This window comes from Aythya fuligula, chromosome 3 (genome assembly GCF_009819795.1).
Source record: "Aythya fuligula isolate bAytFul2 chromosome 3, bAytFul2.pri, whole genome shotgun sequence".
Taxonomy (NCBI): Eukaryota; Metazoa; Chordata; class Aves; order Anseriformes; family Anatidae; genus Aythya; species Aythya fuligula.
Genome location: NC_045561.1, coordinates 114,143,478 through 114,163,778, shown reverse-complemented (window position 1 = coordinate 114,163,778; position 20,301 = coordinate 114,143,478). Strand labels below are relative to the sequence as shown.

The following is a 20,301-nucleotide window of genomic DNA, read 5'->3' as shown; positions in this document are numbered from 1 at the left end:
TTTTTTTTTTTTTTTTTTTTTTTTTTAAAGCTGTTTTTCCTCTGGTATCTGCAGATGTCTGTTTGGCCCTCAAATATCATCCGGTCCTCCTGAAAATGAGACCCAGAGAAAGGGAGCTTGAAAATGGGTAGGGCAGGGATGAACAAGGCACTCAGAGGGTGTTGTGGGTACCACTGAGCTATAAAACATTGGGATGGGCTGCCCAGGGAGGTGTTGGAGTCACTGTCCCTGGGGGTGTTCAAGGAGAGGTTGGACATGGTGCCTGGGGATATGGTTCAGTGGTGACATTGGTGGTAGGGGATGATTGGAGCAGGTGATCTTGGAGGGCTTTTCCAACCTGAATGATTCTATGAAATAGAAATGAAATGAAAACACCGTGGGGATGCTCAGAGCCCTGCGCATCCTGCACCCGTGGAGGTGGGATGCTTTGTGTCAGGGTGGGATAAAGCAGCCCTTCAACTCCAGCAACACAGAGCTCTGCCATGGGAGCTTTGCGGTGATACCCGATGAGTTTGAATCACCGTGTTCCTCAAACCACTCAGCCTTTTGGCTTCGCTCAGGTTTGCCCCCAAACTGACCTTTTTGGGGCTGACCACAGCTTGGGTGGTGAAAGGGAGCTGTGGAAAACACAAATGAGAGAGAGCGACTGCTGCTCTGCTTAAAGGGAAACCTAATCAGGGGCGGGTTTATTATGTCTTGCTCCTGAGTCTTATTGCATTAGCAGGCCAGGAGACTGGTGCTCGATCACTTCTAATGCGTGCTGCTACACCAGCCATCTGTCCGCAATATGCACAGGGCTGCCCCGGACGATGGTCCATTTGCTTCAAAATCTGCTCCAAAAAAAAGTCATCAAAAAAAAAAAAAAGCAACAGCAACAAGAAAAGGTCAAAATTCCTGGATAGTTTAATAAGGAGCATGAGGAATGGGGATTGGTGCCTGCCCATTAAGGCACAGCTGAGTGTTAATGGCACAGAAATTCAGTGTTTCTTGCAGAAAAAGCACACTTGAGACTTTTTTTTTTTCCCCAGAAAACCCTGCACCTGCTTCTGTGTGGGGAGAGCTGTGATTTCTCACCTCCGTGAGGCCCCAGCACATAACTCCTCAAGTAACGAGGCAGACTTTACCTGCTTGCCAGGGCTTCATCTGAGTGGGGAAAAAAATAAACATAAAAAACCAGCAAGTGAATTTAATCCTCAGGCTGGCATCTGTGTGTCTCGGTATCGATGACTCTGGCTGCGGCAGTGTGCTTGCTCAGGGTTACCTGCCTGTCCAAGGGGGTTATAATGAAAATTAACTCTACAAAAGCTGTTTAAAATGTAATAATTACATGGAGTGCTTACACTGACCGTTCCCTTTTTAACCAAAGGAAGAGCAGCTCTGCCTGGCCGGGTTTCTCTGCAGCATCCCAAGCAGATGGAGGTCAAGAGACCACAGGGAGACCTTGCTGTGGAGGTGGGCAGGTTGTGCAGGTCCCAAGGGGTCAGGACCAAGGCTGGTGCTGGTTCCAGAGGTGTGATGGAGAGCTGTAATGCTCCTGTCCAGCACTGACCCTCAGGTCCCCGGGTCTGAACACATCCATAAACTCCCAGTGATGATCACAAGCCTTCCTCAACCGTCTTGGTGGAGTTAGTTTCCAGAAAGGGTGTGGGAAGTGTTTGTCGCGAGTCCGTTTCCTGCCCTGCAAGATTTTTGGTTTGGAAAAAAAATAAAAAGAAGAACAAAAAATAGTGGTTTGTTGCCCAAATGATGCTCGCTGAGGATGTGAATCACTGGCTCCTGGGAGGATCTGATACCTGCACTGACCATGGGAAAAACCATCACATTGCTCAGAAGTCCTCATAAAAATGTCCTTCCTGCCTGTCTTGATCATATGCACGTTTTCCAAAACTTATTTAGAGTTGGGATTTGTGGTGAAAGGATTCATCTTCCAGTAACTCCCCCTATTTTGGGGAGGGTAGTGAAATCTCCTCGTTTTGGGAAGGTCTTTGCATCAATCAGGGTTCGGGGATTTCAAAGCCCGAGCTGCGGACAGCTGGGATTTGGATGTGCTGCCTCCCAGCTGAGTTGTAGGCTCGCGGCGTATTTTTGGAGGTAAAAATAGGCTGCTGGGGCTGTGTTCTGCATGAGTCAGGAAGATATTTGGAGGAGGTAGGTGGGATGAGCTCAGGAGCAGAGCTGGGCTAGCAGCGATGGGAAGCTTTTATCTGAGGGTCGGGCTGCATCACCGCCCTTCTCCTGCCTGACTTGCACACGTTTTGGCTCAGCTGCCTGCCCGTGATGCTTCTCCATCCTTGAGATGTGTGCAAATGTCAAAATCTGTCAGCCTGACGCAGGATTCATCCCTCCACATGCTGCTGTGTGCTCAAAAAAACAGCGGGTGGAGAAGGAGAAGGTGATACAAGGGCAGCCCTTGCCATGCGGGGCTTTCTTTTTCTTGCCACTGTTGCCTTTTTGGTGGAGAAGAGAGAAATTTTTCAAGGGCTTCATTACAGGAGGGCTGGGTTATGTTGATGATCAAGCCGTTAGCCTGGTTGTTGGGTGGGTAGAGCCATTAATATTGCTCACAGAGCTGCATCAGTAGGCACGTAGTGGAAGCTCCAGGTGCTGGGGACCCTGGCTCAGGTTGATACAGGGATGCTACAGGGGTTGGGGAGGACTGGTGGGCCCCATCCCTGCAGGTGGTGGAGGATCTCCTTAGCTTCCATGTAAGAACACAGCTGATGCATTAACCCCTTCTCCTTCATTATTAGAGGGACATCAGGAGGGCCTAGGAGGGCTCTGTAGACCTGAGCATGAGATTTCCCCTTACAGGCAGCAGTTTCTCAGCCAACGCTCTTCTGAAGAATACCAAATCACGCTTGCCTTGAGCTCTGAAAATGAAAACAACAGCAGCTTTTTGTTCATGAGAGGGTGGGGAGGGGAAGGAAATGAAGTTTTGCTGTGGTTGGGTTGTGGTTAGACTTCTCTGTGTGCTCTTGGGTGGATGGGTGCGGCCTTCTGGCAGGGTAGCCCTTCAACTCCTCTTGAATTTGTTGGCAGATGTCAGCCAGCGATGGCAGGGCAGTGGTGTCTTGAAGGCTTCTTGCATGGTGTGATATTGCACAGTCATGGAAGAACTCGGTTTGTTCCCAACCTGGAAACAGCTGGGCTACGGGAGTTGAGCAAGATTTGTCCGAAACAAGCTCAAGAGCTATGAAAGCATGTGAAAGTCCTGTGTGCTTTTTTTGGCCATCTTGGTGGCTTTCATGAAAGGCAGCAGCTGAACTATGAACCACAGAGAGGCACGAGATGTGTAGAGGAGATGGAAACGCGAGGGGAAAATATGTTCAATCTGATTCAAAATAAGCAACTGAAAGTCAGGTCATGTGGACAAAACAGCATTTATCACAGAATCACAGAAAGGTTTGGGTTGGAAGGGACCTTAGAGGCCATCGCATTCCCTACCATGGACAGGGATACCACCCACCAGACCAGGTTGACCAGGGCTTTGTCCAGCCTGGTCTTGAACACCTCCGGGGATGGGGCATCTACCACTTCTCTGGGCAACCTGTTTTTTTTTTTATTTTATTTTATTTTGTGTTGTTGGTTTGTTTTATTTTTTGGTATGTTTCATTTTTTATGTTTATTTTTTTAATTTCTATGTAAGACTGGGTGGAGATGAGCTGGAGACAGGATGCGGAGCTGCCGCAGCAGTTCCTGCACACGTATGCACACCCTCAGACATGGTGTTTACCTGGACACTTGTTGACCTTGGTTATGGGCCATATCCTGCTGGGATGGAGCTGTACAGCCAGTCCTAGCAGAGGACAAGTGGGCTGTCTTAGAGGCTTCCTCCAGGCTGTTGTGCTGGGTGCCTGGTGGCTATAGCGAAGCCACCACCATCCTACCCCACACCCCGACATTTCCTTTGGGCTCATGGAGGTGCCATCCTATATCAGCACTCTTGAGGTAACCCCAAAGGGACTTCAGATGAGCCATCCCTTTGCCAAGTTCCTTTACTCTTGCACTGCAGCTGTCTTCTAGGGAGCGATACCCATGCAGTTTCCTGGCAGACAAATTGAACACCATGTTTAAATGGCATTATTCAATTTCTACAGAAAATCTGCTTTTGTCTTAATATGAAAAAAAAAAAAAGTAGTGAGATTGGCTATCTTTGAAAAGCTTTGCCTTAGGTAGCAAGTCAGGGTGGTTTGGACCTCAAAATATTGGGTTGTTTCTATGGAGAGGCCCACCACAACGTTTGGATGGGTGAACAGGAGATGCATGGATGTGCTGGTCCCAAGCCTCCTGAGATGTGACCACAGGGCCTCCTGCAGGAGGGAGGGCTCCTCAGGCTCTTCTCCATTATCCACAAGCTCAGAACAGTTCTAGCGTCATGCCAACGTGGCTGTGACCATAGGAAGCACGAAACGGATGGGTTCAAGCTCTGTCCCTGCCGAGCTCAACCATTTTACTTGGGATTACTCACCTCCAAAGGGCTTCAGACACAGCTCCGGCTTCAGCATGTGGATGAGCATGGTGGAAGAAGATCCACGTGGTCGGCAGGTGGGGAAGACCTGAGGTTCCTTGGGCCATGCTCCTAGTAGGATGGGAGAGAACAGATTTCATGCAGGTGAAATGAGAAATGTGCTGCACCCCGGTGGGCACTGTCCTGTCCCATCCCACCAGGAAGCTCCGGCTCTATTAGTGCTCCACAGAGTGACTTCATAAGGGTCCTAGAGATATGGAAATAGCAGGACTGTAAACTTATTAGAAGCATTAACATTTTATTTTAGTTTTGAACAGCTGAATTAAGTTACTGTAAATGGCTGGAGCAGTAATAGTTGGCAGCGTGCGGCAGCAACTTGTCATGTCCTGGTTTTAATCTTATTTTTCAGAACAGAGGGAGTAAATGGTTTTCTAACTGACTCGAGCCAAATCTGTGCTCAAGTCTGTCTCTTCCATATCTCTTCGGGGTTGTGTTTGCACAACATTTTAGTGGAGGTAGCGAGCATATGGGGCTTAAATTCATTTAATAGTTGTGAGAAAATGAGTTTAAGGTTCTTATAGTATTAAGGTAGAAATTTCCAAATTCATTTTTAATGGAACATTTGTTCTCTAAAGATTATTACACGCCATTAAGTTCTCCGCTGCGCGGTGCGTTCTGGTGCCCTGTGATATCACTGCCAGGAGATATAAACATGTTTGTGGGGCCACTTTGTTGAACTGGGAGATTAAATACACCAAAATGGAAAACGTCAGGAGGCGCATTTCTGCTTGGTGCTGTAAATCTCGATCAGGAACATCCGGACGAGATGCCGTGTAAAGCCAGTGCAAATCAAGTTTCAGCCGGCTGAAAACTTTTCTCCCCGCCACAGCAATAAAGGCTGGGATTTATCAGCACTGAGTGCGTAGGCAGGAGCAGGTGATATGTTTTTTTTTTCCTTTCCTGGGAAGTCTCGGTGCATTGCATGGGTTGTAAAACAGCAATTGCATTTTAATGCTACCTACCATCGAGCAGCGTGCTGCAGGTACCCTACACGAGCAGCATCAGCCATGCTCGTCCCTTTTTGCGTTCCCACCTGTATCTTGGTGCACAAGCTTTGCAGAGCTTTCCCTACCCTCCTATTCCAGCTAAACTCTTATTTTTCCCTTGGATTGAATGACAAAATTGAGATTCTTTGCTGCTTTTATCCCAGAAGCTGTTGCGTTCGCTGCTTTAAAGGATCCAACCCCAAACCCCAGTTTGCGTTTGTGCTGCTTCCAAGCCCTGCTCCATAGCGCCCGAAGGCACAGGGCTTGGTTGCTGGCACCATTCAGGGTGTGTGCGGCTGCTGTGCCATACAGATGGCTTGCAGGCATGCACAGGCATCGAGGGTGAGGAATTTGGGATTTTCTGGGAAGCACACAGGTGACCTGTGTCGACTTGAACAGAGGGCGGCCGGCTCCTTGCCTCCCACAGCCGCTCACGCAATGAGACCAGACCAAGCGCCTGCTATGGCTGCTGGCGGCCGCGTGCTGAGATTTTATGGGCAATAACATTTTTTTATGTGCCTCGGATAATTAGCCCCGTCATAAAGCACAATAGCGCGTTGGCAGGCCTTTTTTTTGTTCTTTAATGCTGGGGAACATTTCTTTTGTCTTGGGTTTATTTTGAATAATGACAAAGTCTTTCTCCCCTTTCCCACCTATTTTTTTTTCTATTATTTTTTCCTTCCCTCTCCCCCAAACCTACCCCAGGTGGGCTGGTGGGCTGAGGTTTTGTGTGAGGACAAAGCCCAGCAATCACACAGCTAGGATGGCTGGGGAAAAATTACACACGTATTTTGGAAACCACCAGCTCCTTCCAGCAGCAAGCTGGGGCAAACCCTCCTAGGGGGAGGAAGAGGAGAAGCAGAGCGAGAGCTGCAGTCCCCAACCCATCACCAGGTCTCGCTCTTAAATCTGTGGAAGGAAGGGATCGGGATTGTGATGGGAGGAGGGCAGAAACTTGTAAAAGTCTGGGTTTTGGGGTTTTTGCTGTAGAGCGGGCCGAACACCGGTTTTGGATACTCTGAGGCTGGTGGCTACTGGAAAATGCCACGTCCTTATCTAGATCGAAAAGAACAACTGGTGTCTTGATATGGCAGGTGTTGATAAGCCTGCTTTAACAGAGAGAAGGAGGGTTTGGTCAAAAATATCTATATCAGGCTATATAGTATATATTTAGCTATATAATATATATTTAGCTATATCAGGGCTGAGACCTGAAGATGCACTTTGGAGGTTTGGGCCTAGACAGCTTTAAAAATTGCTAATTTTTTACTACAGCAGGAAAGGCCCTGGCTCTAGCGTAGTGTTCCCCATGGCAGCTGTTTCTGCTGATAGAGATGTTGTGTCTGTAGCTGGAAGGGGAAGTGGTGTGCATAGCCGTGGAGGAACGCTGGCTCGTGGGGATTCCCGAGGTATGGTAACTTTGTGGAAAAAGTGAGCTGCTTCTTGCAGATCTTCGAAGTCTCCCATTTGTGGGGCTGTTCTGAACAAGGTGGTGTTCAGCTGGGTGAAAACAGACCACACAAGCTTTTAGGGGGAAGGAATGGGTTTATTTGAAGGTGTAATGCCTGACCGCCGAGGCAAGGAGTGCTGTTTGCATTGCTCCCAAAGCTAAAGGGAGGAAATTCTCCCAGTCTTGAATTGATGTGTCTCAAGAGCTTTTCTGGGGGAAATCCTGATCTTCTTGCTCTTCAAAGGGGCTAGAAAAACAAGAGTTATGAGGAGCAACTGAGGGTATTAGGGTTTAGTCTGGGGAAGAGGCTGAGAGGAGACCTGGCTCTCTTACAACTATGGGAGGAGGCTGCAGCAAGGAGGGTGTTGGTCTCCTTTCTTGGGTGATAAGTGATAGGATTTGAGGAGATGGCCTCAGTTTGTGGCAGGTGAAGTTTAGACTGGATGTTAGAAAGAATTTCTTCATGGAGAGGGTGCTCAGGCCTTGGAACAAGCTGCCCAGGGAGGTGGTGGAGTCACCGTACCTGGGGGTGTTCAAGGCAAGGTTGGACGTGGTGCTTAGGGACATGGTGTAGTGGGTGACTTTGTTGGTAGGGGATGGTTGGGCCAGATGATCTCGGAGGGCTTTTCCAACCTTAGTAATTCTGGGATCTGATGATTCTATGATTCGATGATTCTATGAAATGTGTTTGAACATGTTATGGGGGCTGCTTGTCTGCAAAGCTCCTTGCACCCCAGGCTCATAAGCTGTTCCCTCTTGCTTAAAATACTCTTTTTAAAAAAATATTAATTTATTATTTAAAATGAGGATTTTTTTTAAATCATTATTAAACAAAAAGTAAAGTGTGCCTGTTTAGGTTAGGGACAGGAAAACCTTTTCCTGGAGCTTATGTGTGCAACGTTGTGTGTCTCTGAGCCTCCCGGCCCCCCCATGCCTCACCTGTGGCTCTTGTCCCCCACAGGCATTGACATCCTGAAGCTGGTGGCAGCCCAGGTGGGGAGCCAGTGGAAGGACATCTACCAGTTCCTGTGCAACGCCAGCGAGCGCGAGGTGGCCGCCTTCTCCAACGGCTACGCGGCCGACCACGAGCGCGCCTACGCCGCCTTGCAGCACTGGACCATCCGCGGGCCCGAGGCCAGCCTGGCCCAGCTCATCAGTGCCCTCCGCCAGCACCGCCGCAACGACGTGGTGGAGAAGATCAGAGGCCTGATGGAGGATACCACGTCGGTAATGCCGGGCTGGGCTTCATGCTGGCTTCTCTGACGCGTTGCATGCCTTGGTTTGCTGCGGTTGGGTGCTTGGGACTCAGCTGTAGTCTCCAGCTTAGCTAAAAAAGCCAAGTAGCTGGACCACTGTTTCTCCCCAGAGCTCCTCAAAGGCTTATGTTTATGCCCTGTGTTGCTTTTGAGCAGAGCTTTGTCAAGCTTTTGAGTGAGGTTTCTCTGAGTTTTGATCAACTTTCAGGTCTCGTGCGTTTTGGTTTGCGTGTATCTTTGAAGGTCACCAGGAAGTGGTTTGTGTGTGTATCTTTGAAGGTCATGTGGAGGACCTGGTCCTTGTGCTGGGGAGGCAGCATTCCCCTTTAGACTCACATGTAAATGCTGTTACTGAATCACCAGGTTTTTGTGGGAAGAGCCAAGCATCCTCAAGCTCTAAATGGTGCCACTGTGGAGCAGTGAGTTGCTTCCTCCATGGTGGTGACTGGTGGCATGGGGACAGCCATGTCCCCTGCATAGATAAAGGGTCCGTGTGTGCTGTCCTCCAGAACTGTCGCCTTTCTGCAGCAGCTCTGACTATAGAACAGGCTTTCCCATAATTTTGGAGAATAAATAATGGCTGCAGGATATCCTGTAGCAAGGTCTTGGCTGGGTTGATGTTTTTGGGAACACAGATCAAAAACCAACACTGGTGACCTTTTCAGGTTGTTTTGGCTACCTGCTGCCCTAGCTGTTGGACCTTTTGGTTTTGTTTTTTTTTGAGGGACTGTAATTCAGTGGTCTTCTGAAGAAGTTTTGGAAGGTGGTGGATTGGGCTTTTTCTGAACGTGAAAGCCAATGGGACAATACATAGATGGAGGTGGGGAGGTCAATGGAGGGCTCTTTCCCCTAAACCAGTTTATGAAACACCTCCTGCTGGTCTTGGAAGTGATTTCTACCCAAAGAGAAGCAGGTGGCTTCCTACAAACCTCTGCGTGCAGCTTGTGGGGATCAGGCAAGGCACCTTCATGGTTGTACGTAGTGAAGGTTGTGGGGCAGGGGATTCCTAAATCCCCTTTTTGGGGCAGGGCCATCCCCAGGTGGCCACTCTGAGCAGGCCTCTGGCCCCTTTGCATACCCTGCATGACTTTGTGTAGCACAGCTGTGTTCTGAACATCTTGGCCTCTCGTAACCACAGCACAAAACCAGTTTCTATGTATTAGTGGAAGTCCTTGGCTTGCATTGAGTTCATCAGCAAAGTGCTTCATAATTTGTTTTATTCCTTCTTACTCCAGTATGTCACGCTCTCCATTTCCTACCATCCTCCAAGACTTTTGGTGGGCTTTTTTGCTTGTTTTTTATTTAAAAGTGAAAGCCAGAGACAAAATTATAGTTAGGAAATCAGGCAGAGGGGAAAAAAAAACAAACAAACTTGTTGTCTTACAAGTCTCTGGTACATGTGGATAAAGCTTCCAGCCTGTGCCATGTGCCAGGAGGACACGTTGTCCTTTTGGTCTCCTCGAGCAGGTAGTAAACTCTGTTCTCCTGGTTACTGTTTTGAGTGTTACAGTAAAGTGCTGGGCTAGGACATCAGATAAAACCTGGGGTTGGTTTGTCAGCACAATATCTAATTAACAGACCTAGATTGTGCAGCGTTCAATGCTCTTGAACATTGCTCTGTTTCTGCCAGGATTATCAAGTGCTTGTTCTCAAACAACAAAAAAGAAATTAAAAAAGAGGGTGTTAACTTTGGGAATTGGCTTTATAGGGTGACCCACTGAGACCCTGGACTTCGGATGACTGAGGAACTTGCTTAGATGAGTGCCCATTAATCTGAAAATCCAGTGAGTGGATATTTTGCAGAATAAGCAAACCCTGATCTTGTAGATACTTGTACACAGGCTTTCTGGATCTTGTGCCTGTTAGGCAAGGTGCTTGGAAACTTGGGCCAGAAAAAAACAATCAGCCTCCCGGGAGGAAACCCTACAGAATCGCTGTGGTGGCTGAGTGGGTAGAAGGCACTGGGGAATTGATGCTCACCACGTGGAGATGCTGCAGGGCCCCTCAGGGGTGTTCTGGTGAGCAGCTCAAAGCTTTGTCTATTAGGATTTGACTGTGTTTGAGATACTTTAAGTGCTTGATTTCATTTTTTAAAGAATCCCAGTAGACACAAAACCCTCATCTTCGTGCTAAGAGGAAAACAAGCATGTTGTCTGCTTTGCCTGTAGAAAGTGGGATTTTTTTTTTCTGCCTATTTTAACAAATTCACCCAAGCTGGCACTTTCTCTTCCCCCATCTATCCTTTGGGTTTTTTTTCGGATGAGTCTGTAATGATCAACCATACCTGTGGCTGTTCCTGAAGGCTGGTGGTTTCGCTGCAGCAGGGCGTGGGATGCTGAATCCTAGCAGTGCCCTAGGGCATGGATCCTGCAAGGTATTACCTGCTGTAACCCGTTTCCTTGAGTCAGATTCTGCAGGTTGGGCATGCTGAAAGCCTCAGGGGCTGTTCCATCCCTCTGGGACACACGGAGAGAGGCAGAAAGCTGTGGGAAGCGTCTTGTGCAAGGTAGCCCCCAAGGCCTGGAGCCTCAAGCCCACAGCTGAGCTGCATCGCGGCAGTCCTGGCCAGGGCAGCCTGTTGCTAAATGCTGGGAGCAGACACTGAGGTTTTGTTTGGGTTTGTTTTTAATTGCTCTGGTATGAAAGCCTTTAATTAGCGCTAATCTGTTTGGCTCTCAACAAGTTGTCTGTCCAAACACAGCCCGGGTCGAGGCGGTTTCTCTCTGCACCCAACTGGTTTGATCTGAAGGAGTCGTGGCAGAAGTCGGTGCTGCGTTACATCCCTCGAGCAATGAGCCGTGTGGGAGCAGTCTTGCCAAAAAAAAATGAAAATAAAAATAAAATAAAAAGAGCTTTTTATGCTGTGAGGGAGTGAGGGCTCCTGTAAGCGACTCAGTAATGCACATGGCAGCTAGCGGGGCGATGCGGTGCCAGCACTGTGTGCGCAGGAGCAAGCAGCAAGCATGTGCTGGTATGGGGAAATGCTTGGAAATCCCCCTTTCCTGCAGAAAACAGCTATGGTAGGGTAAGGTGAAGAAGAAAACACCAACACCCCCAGCTCAGAGCTGACATAGCTCTCAGGCTGCAAATCAGTACCCTAAATCCAGCCTTCCTTCACCATCCCATTCTCTGTTGCATCCTTGTCCCAGATCCCGTATCCAGCTTCCATCTTCAGCCTGTGCAATCTACAGGAGCAAAGCTGCTCTCGTAGTGCCCCATGCCCACAGGAGCCTCTGGGGCTCTGAAATATAAATACTTACAACTGTTGATAACGTAGGAAAAGGGAATTAATGTAAACCTCTGGAGCATTGTGGTATGTGGCATGAAGACTTTCCTTTGCGTAAAGAAGAGCTCCACTGAATTCTTGACAGCTTTTTTAGCAACAAAAGATTATGCTGGTTTTACACCACACTGCGTGAATTTAGGTTAAAACTGGATTAGCCCCCTGAATCACTTCACAAGTTTTTGCAGCAGTCGCTGATCCAGAAAACAAAGAAGAGCACGGTGGCTGCGGGAAGGGGTTTGGGGCATGTTGAGTTTGCACGGCTCCCGTTCAGCACTGGCAATGAAGGCTTTCTTTTTCCAGCTCGTAGGGAAGGCTTTGCAAAATCTCTGCCCTTCCAGGCATGCTTGCTAGGGCAGACGGGTGGCTGCGAGGGCAGCATGCGAGCCCAGGCACACCCCAGGTTAGCGATGCTGACGGCAGCAGAAAAAGGGAGGCGAAGGGCGGAGAAGAGGGAGAATTCACTGCAGCCCCTGTAGATTGCAGTTTGGGGGTTAGAAGTGGAAAAGTTCAATGCAGCATGGACACCGAGTGGAAATTTGGGGGATAAGAGCATTTTCAGGTGGCTGCTGAGTGGTGCCTGTAAGCCATGCTGTGTTTGCTACTGAGAGCGCGGCTCCAAGCTCGTCACATTTATGGCTTTGCTGGCTCCCCAGATCTTTTGGGGAGCTGATGGAGGGAAGCAGGCAGCCTTGCTTGGGGTATTCAGCAGCAAAATAATAGATAATAGGAGAGACATGGAGGGGCTTGAATACAGAGAGGAGAACTGCAGCCCTGAGCCCAGTGAGATTTAGGTCCATTGCTAATTTCCCATTGCAGATAATCCTGTGAATCAGCACATATGGCAGAGGAAAAGCCCAGTGTTAGCAGTGTGCGACATTAAGCTGTGCAGTTTTTGGGGTTGCTGGGCAGAAGAGGGATGTGAAAGCCCTGGGTGAGGCAGTGGCAGCACTTTTGGGGGCCTTTTCTTCCTCTTTTGCAGGCCAAAACCTCTGGGTCAGGAGGCTGGCGCAACAATGTTTGCATCCAGCCCTGGCTTCGGGCGGTTTCAAGCTCCTGTGGATTTGCTTCGTTTCCTCTTTTGTCAAAGCAGAACTGGGCTGGGGCCAGTAATTTGACTGTGTGTTGGCACGAAGCTGCAGTATGAAGTGGCTAGGAGCCAGGGGAAGGAGTAGGGCTGGTTGGGTTCGCAGTGGTGGCAGGACTGGGCATCACCGGTTTTTGGCGGGTTTGCTCTAAACTCTGGGTCAGTTCTCAGTGAACCGAGGCTGTGTTTGAACCAGGCTGGAGAACTGGAGATAAGCACAAATATAACTTCATAGCAGGTGCAGCTGGGTTTGAGGTTTCGTGGCTTTTGTAGCCCCATCTCCTTTTGGTTTGCAGTGTACTGGGCTCAGGAGTGTGAGGAGAAACTGGAAGATGGCGGGATCAGAAAAAAACAAAGGAGACAGTGACTTCTTCGGCCCATAGTTGAGTTTGGATGCTCTTTATCCAGCTCTTTATCCAGATGGTGGTCTCGTGAGGGTGTCCTGTAGGTTTAAGGGCTCCTGCAGACTGGTATTTCTCCTCCTGTCTCCTCCATGAGCTCTGTGTTGAGGCCTACAGCCCGGGCCTGGTGTCTGCCCGGTGTCATCTGTTGGCTGGCAAGCCGGGAAGCCGTGACCTTAACTCTAAATTTATCCCCTCCGGGATGACACGTGGCCGCCTGACCTGATCACCCCACCGTCTCCCTCTGCGGAGGTTTCCCCTCCTTGGGAATTGTGCTTGTTTTCTAAAAGCAGCGGCTGTTTCATCCCTATTTGTGTTGGGCAGGAAAAACCCGACCTGACCCCAGCACGGGCGGCAGCTGCTGTGGGCTCCGTGCCCAGAGCCGGGCTGACCCAACCCCAAACGCGGCCTTTTGAGGGTTGGGGTTTGGCCGAGAAGGAGCAGTTCCCGGCTCCCGGCAGCGTTTGAGGCTCGATCCTCCCACGGTTGAGGCCGCCAAGCTCCTGAGGCCGGTGTCACTCGGAGACGGCGATGTCGAGCCCTGGAGGAGCCGCCTGGACTGAGCAAACACAAACGCATTCCTCCTCCTCAGCATTTCTTCTGCAGATCGGATCAGCAGCTTGATAACCGGCTTGCAAGGGTTGTTTTGAGCTGATGCAGTCTGAGGTTGAGACCTGCCGGTGCTCAGGCTGGGTGGTTTGGGGTCTGGGCTGTTTTTTGTGTCCCCAGGGCTTTCATGATCGGCTGGTTGCTGCCTCACTAGGAGGTATCACCTCAGGGGGATTTTGATTTGATTTGATTTTTAAAATAAAAATAGCAGAGGGGTTGCAGTTCGTTTGTCCCAGCTGATCTTTTATTTGCGGTACAGTAAAATGAAGGCAGACGTTTTTTAGCCAGAAAATTGGACCAAGTAGTTCAAGCAGAGCCAGCGGGATCACCGTGCTGGCACCGGGCAGTTCCATAAATGTTACATAAAATGAATGCAAGGCCAGGCTTACGCCTTCCTTCTACTTCTGTCCTCCTCCTCCCTCCCCAAAAGGCATTTGGGAACAGCCTGCAGAAATCCTCCCCTGCATAGAGCATCCTCCCAGCCAGTTCAAGATCCAAGGGGATGCTGCAGCGTGTTAGAGCCGCATCCTAAAGAGCTCTGAGCATACAGGAGAGCCTTCAGGATTTTTTTTTGGCATTGCAAACTTTTTGCTGCAGTGCTCAAAAAAAAAAAAAAAAAAAAAAGGCTCAGCATCCCAGCAGGATGGACCTGCGCTTGGTTGCAGGAGGTTGCTGATGCGTCAAAGCCACGCTTGGTGTTCTGCTAAAAGCCATCAGCTTCTCGCCTCGCCTCACGGGACCGCGCATCTAACGGCTCTGTCTGTCTGTCTGTCTGTGCAGGTGCAAATGCAGCCTCAGTGGCAAATGCAGGACTGCTCTAACGATGATGGAAAGGTGAGAAATACAGTCGCTCTGGAAGGGCAAAAGTACTGCAGAGGATTTATATTTTATTTTTTTTCCAGCCCGAGCAGGGGCACGGCTGCTGTGGTTTCGCTTGAAATAGGAATTGCGGCGCTGGTTTCAAGCAGATGAGTCACAGGCTATGAATGGTGTTTTTACACCTATTCCACAGGCTTCACCTCAGAGCAACCTTTTACTTTCCCTGCCCTTTCAAAGCCCTCATTCCCACTTGCTTTCCTCCCGTGGTTTAAATATTAACGCTCATCCGAGCATCCTGTTTGCTTTGCCTAATAAGCTGACGAACGCTCAGCTATTCGCAAGGGTTCAGGCTCCGAGGACGCCTACAGTCAAATAACCCCGGGTGATTTTTTTTTTCTAGCGTGCTTTAGCAGCTGTTTAATTAAACTCCAAATAACTCGCACGCTTCTGGGAAGTGTTTTCCCCTCTGCTGGGAAGTCAGGGTTGAGGTGGGTGGTTTCTCTGTGCCTTCCATTTCAGGGGTCCTTGGCAGCCAGGTCTGGTGTGGAAATCAGGGCTCAGGTTTGCAGCTGGATACTAAATGGGGTTGAAGGAGGGAGAAATGAACCCTGTTTGGTTTTATAGGGGAAACAGGAGCACACCGCAGCTTGGAGGGCAGCCAGGCACTGCTTCTCCCCCGCTGGTGGCAGCGGGCTGCAGCTCGTCAGCGCACTGCTTCGGGGAGGGAGTCTGAAAGCAGAATGCAGGCTCTTTTAATTAAAAATTAAAGCTGACTTTTATTTATAACACGCCTATTGCATAACGCGCTGAGCCAGAACAATTCCTCCCTGTTTATTTTCAATGGGGGCAAAAGGGGAAAGAAAAGGAAAAAAATAAAAAATAAAGAAAACAACCACACAAGCCTTTTTATTCCTCCACAAACAGACTGAAATGTGAATTTGATGTGAGCTAACAGGCGTCTCAGTGGACATGTGATTTGTGGGCGGCGAATTCCTCGACACAGATGAGGAACGCGCGGGCACATCTGTGCCTCTGCTGCTGGATCTGTCCCTCCCCAGCATGGAGGTGGCTCTGCAGCGCCCTGCCTCTCGTCCAGATTTAGCTTTTTGTTTAATTTCTGGGCAGCAGGTGAAGGGATGCAGTGAGGAATGGCCATGTCTGGTCTCTGCAGGAGGAGAATTCTGCTCTTTGGTGTGTCGAGCAAGGGCACAGGGTCTGGGATGATGTTAAATAATCTGTGGTCTTCAGAGCAGCAGGGGCAGAGCTGCTGGCCAGGGACATGGGGACGCAGCCCTGAGGCTCTCCTGCCTGTGGGAGTAGAAACCAAAAATGCTGTGCTTGAGGCTCCCCACCCCAAGGGGATGCTGAGATGCTGAAGGCATCAAATGTTGGCTGCTGAAGCATGGGAAGAAGGATGCAAGGCATGGGATGAGTTGGAGGGTTTGCATCTCCACAGGTCCACGTGGCGCTTTGGGCTCTCCATGCCTTTGCGACCGTGGAGCCAAACGCAGGCTGATGGTTTGCTTCAGGGTTATGGGGCAAAAGTGAAGGTGCAGAGGTGATGGTGTGGTCAACACGAGGCCTTGCTTGTCCTTTCTGACCCCGAGTCAGGTGGGGATGGATTTCTCCATAACACATTAATGGGGTGCTCACGGGAGCAGGGGCCAGACAGGGCATACAAATGATTAACTTGGAATGTGGCTCAGCATCCCAACTGGAAGGCAGGGTGGATGTAAATCAGGAACATTGTGTCCCCAAAAGCTGAAATCCCAGCAATGCGTGAGGAACTGGCATCTGAAGCCACAAGAAGTGGTTCAGCATTGCTACCCTGGTCAAGTGTGCGTGGTTCGTGGACCTCACCGAGGGGGTAGTCGCTCTTGGTTGGAAGTGCAGAGCCAGGCTATGCCTCGTTCTTAAGAAACGAGAGCTGTGGAGTAGGTTTTTTGGGATGGGAGTGGATCACCTGCTAGGTCATCATGGCACTTAGCCCCTAGGAGCTGTACTTTGGGCATTAGGAACAGTGCAAAGGAAAAGACAGTTAAAGTAAGTAAATTCCTGGGCAGACATTTTGCGTATGCCACCCCGGTGCTGTGGTTGCTCCCAGCAGGGGTGCAGGTCCCCCTCCTGCCTGCTGAGCTGCATGCAATACACCTAATACTAGCACTGATGTCCCCCACAAGTCACCTCTGGTGCCCGTTCTGGGTCAGCAGGTCCCCTCCGAGGAGGTTCCCTGCACGTGGTGACCTCTCACAGACATCTGCTCTCCTGTCTTGTGCTCAGGATGGGCTGGGATGTATTGAAAGCTGCCGCAAATTCCCTTTGGGATGTGGATGGTTTGGAGCAGCAGCTTGTCGTGTAGCATCCTCATGGCTCAATTTGTTTTTTTTTTTGTTTTGTTTTTTTTTCCCTTCTCCCTTTCCCTCGAAGCTGGAAGGCGACAAGCTGGCGCTGCCGGTGAACCCCAGCCCGCTCAGCCCCACGCCCAGCCCCAGCCCGAAACCCCCTGACGCCACCGTCCTCACTGTGGAGCCCTCTCCTTCGGAGAAGAAATGCTTCTTCGTCGACGAGTCGGAGCCCCTCCTGCGGTGTGACTCCACCTCCAGCGGCTCCTCTGCGCTCAGCCGGACGGGCTCCTTTATTACCAAAGGTACCAAAGTCCTCCTGGGGACGTGGGAGGACCAAAGTGCCATGTGTGGTACCCAAAGGGTGACCACAGCATGTTCCCCACCATGGGGATGTGTTGTCACTAAAGTAACTGTTCATCACATGCCAATTCAAGACCAGGAATATCCTAATAGCAAATATTTGGGAGGGAAAATGCCTTTAAAGGTTTTGAACTCCTTTGTGGTGCTGTCAGAGGTGTAGCATCCTTGGATGTCTAGGGGGGCTTGTGGTCCTTGGGGTGTGTTATTGCATGAGATGAAAAAAATAACATTTTTTTCCTATTCTCCTCTCACCGTTGGTCCCACTTGCTGCATTGTGTGACGTGAGATGTAAATCACCATTAGTCACCCACCACTTTTTGAGGGGGTTTAATTTGCTGCATTTAATTTGCTGCCTTCAGTCGTCTTTAACTTCTCACAAAGGTGGAGCACTGAGCTCAGGCAATCTCACAAATCTATACTCGGGTGCAGAAATGAAGCTGACCCAGTGAAAACAACTCAAAATAGCAGAATTCAGCTTTTCTGGCTCCCTTCCCACCTTCGCTTCTCAGTGCTGGCCATTCAGCATTTATAACTGCTGTATTTGATCTAGCAGGATCCTGCATGAAGTGCCTCTGCAGCGTTTCTGCCACCTTCTTCACCCCTTTTTTTCCCCGAGGGGGCAGCAGGGGATGGGCCGGGTCTGCAAGGAGCTTTCCTCCTTGGAGGAACCCGAGTGGAGGCTTCTTGGAGGGGAGTGTTTTGTTAACCACCTGCTCCTTCCTCCTGCAGAAAAGAAGGACACAGTCTTGCGCCAGGTGCGCTTGGACCCTTGCGACCTGCAGCCCATCTTCGACGACATGCTGCACATCCTCAACCCCGAGGAGCTCCACGTGATAGAGGAGATCCCGCAGGCGGAGGACAAGCTGGACAGGCTATTCGAGATCGCCGGCGTCAAGAGCCAGGAAGCCAGCCAAACCCTCCTGGACTCCGTCTATAGCCACCTTCCCGATTTACTGTAGGCACTGGTCACCACGCACTCTCCGAATATCTGCTAGAACTAGCTTGGCACTTGTTAAGACGACCGGCGATGCGCAGGCGGGTTTTGCTGTAGAATACATGGCCAGTATTTCCTCGAGGTGTCCTTGGTTTCTGGAGGGGGGCAGCTTGCCAGCGTCGCGCCTCTCCACCTTAACTCTGTCTCTAAGTTAAAGTCTTTGCACCCTCTGCCCCCTTCGGAGTCTGTCTTTTTTTTTTTTTTTTTTTTTTTTTTGTTGTTCTCATTCCAATCAAATCAGTCGATGCACTTTAAAACGCAGTTAATGAACTAAAAGACCACGAAGCCGGTGTCACTTAGGCGTTGAGCCCTGGGGTTGCTCTGTAGCCTGGTTCAATTCTCTCAAAGCTGTTCCTCTGAACGACGTCTCCTGCTACCTCCCTTCCGCCTCGGAGTGGTGAACGGTGAAACATGCGAAGCCGATTGTTGCTGGTTACCTTCTCTTAACGCATCTTAAGCTTTCCCCCCCTCCCACTCCCAGCTGACTTTTTTCATGTGCTATCGTATAGCTCACGCCCATTGCTGCGGTTTTACTAGCACGGTTATTTATTGTATGGTTTTCACCTGGACAATAATGCATTGTGCTCCCATAAGCTAAAGCAGAAGCGGTTGAATGGAAAGGAAAGGTTCGGTTCCGCCGACCTTACACTGATAGAAAACAGCCCTAAACCAGTCCTTTGCCTGCGGTGGAAGGGAACCCAAGCGAGGAGCATCCTGCCTGGCCGCTGAAGGGGACAGCAGGTCGTAACAGCGCCGGTGCTGGAGCCGGGGAGGCGAAGGCTGCTGGTTCTGCTCTCCTTGCAGTGTAAGACTTACCGAGCTACGCTTTTACACTCGTGTCTCTTGTTTTTTATACAGACATGGCCGATAAGGGGAGGTTCTCCCGAGATCCTGCCTGGCCTTAAAATAGTCTCTTCAAATCACACTTCACTTTTTATCAATAAGAAAAAGGGGGGAGGGGATGGGGGGGGAGGAGAAAAAAAAAAAAAAAAAAAAGCTGCATCGTTATAAGAAGTCTGTCTGATTATATTTGCAACTATTATGCTCCCGTAATGAACAGTCTGTAATATGCTCAATTTGAAGAAATTACGATACTAGGGTGGCATGTGCTGCCTTGTGGGAAGGGGTGGGAGTGGGGGAAGAGGGGAATGAACTGAAAAAATTGCCTTCCAGTGTACTAATTTATTAATAAATACTAGGTGTTTGTTACTTGACCTGCCTCTGTGTTAACCTCCTTAACACCCTGCTCGGGGGGCACCTTGCTCGGAGCAGGGGCTGCAGGGTGCGATGGGGGGTGAAGAGAGAGAGATTTGGGGTTCAGGGGGGGCTTCTTCAGCCTGTACAAAGCCTTGAGCCTGAAATGCACTTGGCTTTCTGTTGCAAACGCTACCTTGAGGGTGGCTGGGGGTGTGCGAAGTATCAGTTTCCCGAGATGCAGCTGCTGAGCTGATGCCCCGCGAAGCGAAGGGCTCATAGCTGCGGCATTTCTGTTGGCCTGTTGTGTTAGCAACATCCTTCCCATCCCCAAATAACACAGCCCTCATTCTGCTCTACAAATGGAAACCTTAGTGGGACGCAAGCTTCTGTTTTATAATACTGTCATTTTGTATACCAAGCTGCACGGGGTGTTTTCTGCTCTGTGTTCCCTCTGCCTGGCATCGGAAATCCTTGCTAAGGGTGAAAGGATGAACCTTTGACCACAAAGCTGGGTGAAATACCTCCAACGGACAGAAATACAGAGCAAAATAGCAAGAGCCATTAATGGGAGCGCTGGGATGGGATTCCCCCTTTCTGGGAAGGAGGCGTTGAGCTCTCGGTGGCTGCGGTGTGTGCTCGGAGCATTGCGAAGAAATATTGAGCATGGCTCGTGTGCCTGGCTATGCTGGATTGCTGAAAGTGGTATTTTGAGGTGGAGCTGAGTGCCACCCTGTTGGCAAGCATGTGTTTGTTTTGTTTTTATCTCTGTGTTGGGAGCGGTTTTGGGTTGCCTGGGCAAGAATTGACAAGGGAGGAGCAGCCAAGCATATGGAAAGGCATGCACTAGTGTGCTCAATCGATAGCTTTATATAAGCACAATCCACCTGCTGTAGGTAATCCTTAACAGGTTCCTGGAGTGGGGGCCTGGTCCAGCTGGGAAAGTGGGGATTTGTCCTTTTTGTGATGGTCCCATGGGTTGTAAAGGC

At 49.8% G+C, this 20,301-nt stretch overlaps 1 protein-coding gene across 3 annotated transcripts in view; it reads left to right on the top strand.

The window, feature by feature from the left end:
- The window catches only part of TNFRSF21 (TNF receptor superfamily member 21), a 30,468-nt gene extending 12,146 nt beyond the window's left edge, over positions 1-18,322 (top strand). For 2 of the 3 annotated variants that reach the window (XM_032184325.1, XM_032184324.1), the window contains exons 4-7: positions 7,926-8,191; positions 14,381-14,434; positions 16,847-17,066; positions 17,854-18,322. In XM_032184325.1, the coding sequence (XP_032040216.1) occupies positions 7,926-8,191; positions 14,381-14,434; positions 16,847-17,066; positions 17,854-18,083 (770 nt within the window). In that variant the 3' untranslated portion in view covers positions 18,084-18,322. The remainder of the gene's footprint in view (positions 1-7,925; positions 8,192-14,380; positions 14,435-16,846; positions 17,067-17,853) is intronic. The other variant, XM_032184326.1, reaches the window with a different exon arrangement.
- Positions 18,323-20,301: the final 1,979 nt, after the last annotated feature.